The sequence below is a fragment of the Nannobrachium achirus genome (genome assembly GCF_963921795.1).
Source record: "Nannobrachium achirus genome assembly, chromosome: 9".
NCBI lineage: Eukaryota > Metazoa > Chordata > Actinopteri > Myctophiformes > Myctophidae > Nannobrachium > Nannobrachium achirus.
Genome location: NC_137818.1, coordinates 36056985 through 36063651, shown reverse-complemented (window position 1 = coordinate 36063651; position 6667 = coordinate 36056985). Strand labels below are relative to the sequence as shown.

Sequence of the window (6667 nt, the reverse complement as noted above, 5' to 3'; positions counted from 1 at the left end):
TTTAAAAATAAAACCTTTATTTACTTTCCAATAAAGCCTTTTCTGACCTGCAAAGACGACAGCCAACCAGTTGCTACCAGCCATCACAACTGATTGAGAGTACACTCTGTACACTGGACTGGTTTCTCACCTTTCACAACCTGTTATTTGAATTAAATTGAGGCAACTCACATTAGGATGGGTCCCAAGACCAGGCATGAGGATGAGACTAGCCTTGCTGATGTCCATAGTTTTTTGTGGAGACTTTGAACATTTTTGTGGGGTTATGAAGCTGTGTGTTGTGTAGGCATGGCAGATTATGACTTTTCAAGTGAAAATGTCACGGGATTTTGTTTGATTCATGCAGAACGGTCTCTTTGATAGAGCCAAACTGTTTACGTTGCTACTTCTAGCCTCGCATGGGGCCATTGACATGCTGCCATTCAGACTTTCTAATTGTGGCGACACTTCCATAGATGTTAGGGCTAGGATTTGTTGGAATGGGGGGGTGTAGGAATGGCATGGCTGCATGTTGGAATGAGGATGTTTGAAAAAAAAAATGAAAAAAAAACTGTGCTGGAGCCGCAGCAGGCTGCAGCGGTGCGTGTGAAATGCCTTCACTGTGCCTTCACTGTGGATTATGGGGAGAATTATACACTTTTATTGAGATTTATACATTTATTACACTCTTGTTTTCAAACACACTAACTTTGATGTGTGATATTTTGGGTTCCCTATTATGACAGAAGGCTCAAACTTTATCAGGGGCTGGGGAAGAGTGTAATTAAACATTATATTATATAAAAGCAAATTCTCTGGTTCCTCGGGCATGGCAGGGCCGTACAGCGGGATTTTTTCGGGCTCCTCGGGCATCGCAGCAAATGAGTTAAGCAAATTAATTGTTATTATAGGCCGACATATTTATATAATTTCATAACATACTTTTTTATGGCATAGCCTTTGTGTGTGTGTGTGTGTGTGTGTGTGTGTGTGTGTGTGTGTGTGTGTGTGTGTGTGTGTGTGTGTGTGTGTGTGTGTGTGTGTGTGTGTGTGTGATTATAAGTGTGAATCAAACTTAAATGTTACATATACAAGATACAATAAACTGCACAAAATTCTACTCTGCATATAATGCGAGTTAATGGGAAAACAATGATTGTCCCAAAAAATTATTAACGCTACTCATTTGAAAAGGCTATCATGTTTCAAAGTACTTATATGGACCCTACAAACAAACTTATACAAAAAAGATTTATTCACTTTAGGTGCCCCTCACTTTTGGTCTAGCTCATGGACTCTTCAGAAGAGAGAGAGAGGAGCACTCGTCAAACACAGTTGTTCCATCAAATACTTGTCTTGGGTGCACGGCTCATGGAACGAATGAACTTAGAAAGGAGATGCCAGCACTCACTTTAGAATGAAATCTTTCTCTTTTATTTTCAAGATGCCCCAGCAGCATAGCAGCGACAAACGCTTGGTAAGCCATACTGCTAGCTGCTGGGGGAGGTGCGTCACTCCGTAGTCAGGACACTTCAGAAGAGAGAGAGAGGAGCACTCGTCAAACACAGTTGTTCCATCAAATACTTGTCTTGGGTGCACGGCTCATGGAACGAATGAACTTGCCAGCTAGCACTCACTTTAGAATGAAATCTTTCTCTTTTATTTTCAAGATGCCCCAGCAGCATAGCAGCGACAAACGTTTGTCATCTCCTTTCTAAGTTCTAGCTCATGGACTATCACGGAAACAAACAGCACCGAACAAAGTAAGAGGAGGATGCAACAAACAATGCAAGGGCAAGAGTCCTTCTCACATTTGGGAGAAGGGCCTTTCCCTTTGGGCTCAACCTTATTCCAGGAGAAGGTCTCTGGATTGAATTTCCACAGGTCATTGAAGGTCAGGTTTGAGTTTTTGCCACCAAATATGTACAGCTCTCCATTCTTGGCAAAGGCTGAATGAGCCCTGCGCCTTTTTGGAAGAAGCTGTGCAGAAGGTGTTCTCAGCCAGCGGTTGGTCTCTGTGTCAAACACACTGATGAGATTGTAGTCGACCCCATGCCCATTCCAGCCCCCAAATACAAACATCTTTGTCCCTATGATGGTGGCAGAATGACTGGATGAAACCGGTGCTAGAGTGCCTCTGGTGTTAATTAAAGACCAAACCATTGTGGTGGATTCCAACTTGTAAATGTCATTAGTGCATGCCAAGTGCTGGGTCATTCCCCCATAGACATAAATGACCTTCCCTAAGGCACAGGCTGAGTGCCATGACTTTACCGTTGGAACAGTGCCAGTAACATCGGGCTTAAACCATCTGTGGGCGTCAACATCAAATGCATAAAGAGCGTTGCAGTAAGAAGTCCCTCCCCTGCTAGGAGTCCCTCCCCAGATGTATGTGAAATTGCTAATCAGCACAGCCGTGTGGCCCTTCTTCAAGCATGGAACCTCAAGAGGACGTTCTCCTCTTCCTGTTGTCTCTGGGGGCAACATCCTCCAGCGCAACGACACTGTGTTGAAGATGTGGACTTCAACCTGATTACTGATGTTCCCTTTAAAGGGCCCTCCAAAGCCATACACCTTGTGCCCGACTACCACCACAGCGTGGATGTCATTCATTTGTCCTCCTTTCAGATGTACAGTCCATTGCAACATTCTAAATATCAGCACTACTGTGAATATATGCGACAAATTACAGAAATATTACAAGGCAGTTCAATCCCAAGTTGTTAAATGATGTTTTGTTGATAGCTAAATGCATTTTAAAGTACAATAATGACGATGTTGTGATGTCATCTATCTACAGTTTTCGAAATTTCTGTGTGTCTCTCTGTGGCCGGTAGAACTCAGAACGCGTCTGACTGAAAGGTCTCAAACTTTTTTGTCTCATATGACCCCAGTTATGCATTGTGAATGGTAAAACCTGTCTGTATCTCTCAGTTGCTGTCCACTGATTGTCCAGGCTGAACAGTAATCAATGGTGGAGGCATTTTTCTTTCATTTGACCTTAGTAAATTGTGGTTATTGGCACAATACTTGGCCAAACACAACACTTGGTGGGAACTATAGCTGTTGTATAATATACATTATTAACATAATATTATAGTAATAATGCTGCATTTATTATCCCATACATCAGACATACTGCAGACCCTCTGAGTTTATTTTATATCATCAGAGTTAGATTAAGAGGAGTGTGTGTGTGTGTGTGTGTGTGTGTGTGTGTGTGTGTGTGTGTGTGTGCGTGCGTGCGTGCGTGCGTGCGTGCGTGCGTGCGTGTGTGCTCGTTCTAACCCCACTATAACGATGACAAAGTCTAGAAGATTCCATCCGTTCCTGATGTAGGAACTGGGGTGCATCACCAAACCATAGGCCAAGATTTTCATGAAGGTCTCAATGGTGAAAATGATCAGAAACACATATTCTACTTGTTCCTAAGAACACACAAACAATAATTATTGTATTAATTGGTGTACATAACATATAATCTCGATAATAACATTGATAATAACGTATACTACTCTGTAGTATACTTTACTCACCAGGTCATGGTTTGTGGAATTCGAGTCGTCTTCTGGGAAAGGTTTGGACACTCCCAGCGCTACACAGTTAGCAAAGATTGCTAACAAGATGAAAATGTCAAATGGTCTGAGAGAGAGAGGGGTTTAAGGACATAATAACACACATACTGGGTGCAATCATACTGTAATTCCACTCTGCTGTGGACTCAGACCACTCCCATGAGAAAGTGACAGAAGGGCTTGGTGACATGACCTCAAATATCACTGCACTTTCACATATTTACCTTGTTAGCGATAAAGTAACAGTATTCATGGCTCATTGCTCATTCCCAGCTCCCTGACACAGCTGCTGAAAGATCATTTTTAAATGACTGTTTGCTAAACTATTAATTATAATAGTAATAAATGGAAACAAATATATTATAAAGACTTATTTATTTTTTACTTTATTGGATAGGACAGTAGACTGACAGGAAATGGGGGGAGAGACGGGGAGTGACATGCGGCAAAGGTCCTCCGATCGGGAATCGAACCGGCGAGACCGTCAGGCATCAATGCCTATGTGGTATGTGCATTGCGCCTGGACCAGTAAGCCAGCGGGCGCCCAGAAACAAATATATTATATCATATTTACGGTATATATTTTTTAATGAACTAACTAAGACAACTACTGTATCTATATGTCTCACATCTTTTAATTAGCATAGTATAGGGTACAACTGCATTTTGGTATGGGCCCCAAGGTCTGTATAGGACCTTGGGGCCCATACCAAAATGCAGTTGCATTCCACAGCAGAACCATTATTTATGAGCAATTGGGCATCCTCACTTGCTGCATCACTGCCTCCTTCTTCTTGGCATGTCCACATCACTGCCTTGTATGGGAGCTGTCCTCACACGCAAAGCCATGCAGACTAGAGCAGTGGTTCTCAACCTGTGGGTCGGGACCCCCAGGGGGGTCCCCAAATTATTTTGGGGGGTCCCCAGATGATTAACTTAATGTGCAACATTGTTTTCTCACTTAACTGTAAACAAACCAACATAAAGTTTAAGTGTATAGAGGGTATCTGCACATTTCTAAAATTACAATTTAAGGACTTTTGAATGCCTCTAACATGACAAATTAAACATTGGCCAAATTGTCAAATATTACAGGCAGAAATTGTGAAAATAGCCGATCTACATGCTCACAACTTGAGCATGTACCGTAGATCTGCTATAGAATCATGTTATACAAAATGTAATGCCTCAACTCTTAGTGCTGGTCAGGTTGGAGGGTCCCCATTTCAAATATGGTTATTTTGGGGGTCGCTGCCTGAAAAGGTTGAGAATCACTGGACTAGAGTGTCGTGCGAACAGCCGAGCGCGACAGTGGATGTGACCTTTCCTCCATCCAGGACAAATACAACTGACCTTGTGTCAGCAAAGCTTGCAGGTTTATAAAACTAAAACTTCTAGACACGTCCCCAACCGCTGATTAGTGGCTTCGTAGCCTCAGAGCCATGGCAGTAGATTGCTAAATAGCGTCTTCCCCCGAGACGATCAGGCACATGAATGCCAGGAAAAGAATATGCTTGGCAAAGCGCTAATGTGCTCAGAGAACGCAATAAACACTCTAGTCGACTACCCTCGGAGTGAATTTACAAACACATCCATGGACCATGAATGCACAGTAAACACATGCACACACATAATACACAAAATGTGCTTATGTGTAAGCCTACGTAGAGATAGCAAAAACAATAAACCCACGCAAACCCACGTACGCCCGCACGCACACACAAGCACAAGCACAAGCACAAGCACACGCACACGCACACGCACACGCACACACACACACACACACACACACACACACACACACACACACACACACACACACACACCAAGTGAAGGATACTTCCATTCAACGATGGATAAAGCAGCTCTTCTGATGGGATTGTTGAGTTTAAGGCAGTACAACGCTCTGGGAGCTCTCTGTACCTGATTATTGCCCTGGATCTAGAATGGATTCATTAATACATATATTAACATGTATATGATCATCATCTCTCTCCATGGATTAGAATATGAATATTATTAATTCATTATTCTTCACACCACCTTCTCTCCTCATCTCCTTCCTCAATATTAAAGTGGTTCTCAAACCTTTTCATGCCAAATTATTACGTTTTCAAACATTTAAGAAAATTGAAGCTGTACAATTAAGTTCGTAGAAGCTTGTAGGCTCGTAGATAAGCTATTTTTAAATAGTCACCGTATCGTCGGTATTTTGTAATCTTGACTTTTCACCATGTACTTGGTCTGCTCTTTTTATTACCTCTACACCAAACCTATTTGACGAAAATAGCCAATCTACAAGCTCTCAACCGACTCAACGCCTCGCGCTGCGAGGCGTTGAGAGCTTGTAAATCTGCTTGGCTAAAGTTCTCCTCAGAATAGGAATGCGAGGGTTCAAGTTGTTAATTTAAAAGAATGATCCTACCACACAAGGATTTTGTGGGCCCCCTGAAGTAACTCTGAGGACCCCCTAGGGGTCCTGGACCCCCTGTTGAAGACCCCTGATCTACCTGTTTCTTGGCATTATGTCTACTCCTCCTCTGTGTTGCAGTTGAACTGGTTGTGGAGTGGAGAGTGTCTGTCCTTGTCATCCGTACTCCCCCTTCATCTCCGTCCCCGTCCAGCTCCACGTCCCACGCCTCCTCATTCTCCTCTCCTCCTTCTCCTCCTCCTCCATCATCCTCTCCTCCCTCCTCCTCCTCTTCTCCTCCCTCCTTTCCATCCACTGCCTTGGTGTAGCCGTTTTGACCGTTGCCTGGGGACAGAGAGAAAATGTAAGGGGAGACAGGGTACGATTTTGCTCCTCAACTGGGCTGTCCATGCCATAGGATAACATGCTAACCAAGCTCCATGGGCTGTAAGGGGCTGTGTCTCTGTTGCTATCCCTCTGACAAGCCTATGTTTCCCTATTAATGCGAACGAAGGTCACAGTTTACCATGAGACATTTCACAGCGTGTCTCCGTGTGTTTACACATTTTTATGGTCTACATGGGATTGCTGCTCTGACATCGTGCTCTGATGTCACTGTGATGACACATCCGGCACATCTTGTCCAGGTATCGTGTATCTCTGAAGGTCACGCCTGACACAGTGGGTCCCTTGACACATCACT

At 43.4% G+C, this 6667-nt stretch overlaps 1 protein-coding gene across 1 annotated transcript in view; it reads right to left on the bottom strand.

The window, feature by feature from the left end:
- LOC308290810 (voltage-dependent L-type calcium channel subunit alpha-1D-like) overlaps positions 1 to 6307 on the bottom strand; it is a gene marked incomplete at its 3' end in the record, with an annotated part of 44755 nt that extends 38448 nt beyond the window's left edge. The window contains 4 exon segments of the mRNA XM_080732721.1: positions 3268 to 3407; positions 3516 to 3621; positions 5395 to 5495; positions 6065 to 6307. Coding sequence (XP_080588847.1) covers positions 3268 to 3407; positions 3516 to 3621; positions 5395 to 5495; positions 6065 to 6145 — 428 coding nt within the window. The 5' untranslated portion in view covers positions 6146 to 6307.
- Positions 6308 to 6667: the final 360 nt, after the last annotated feature.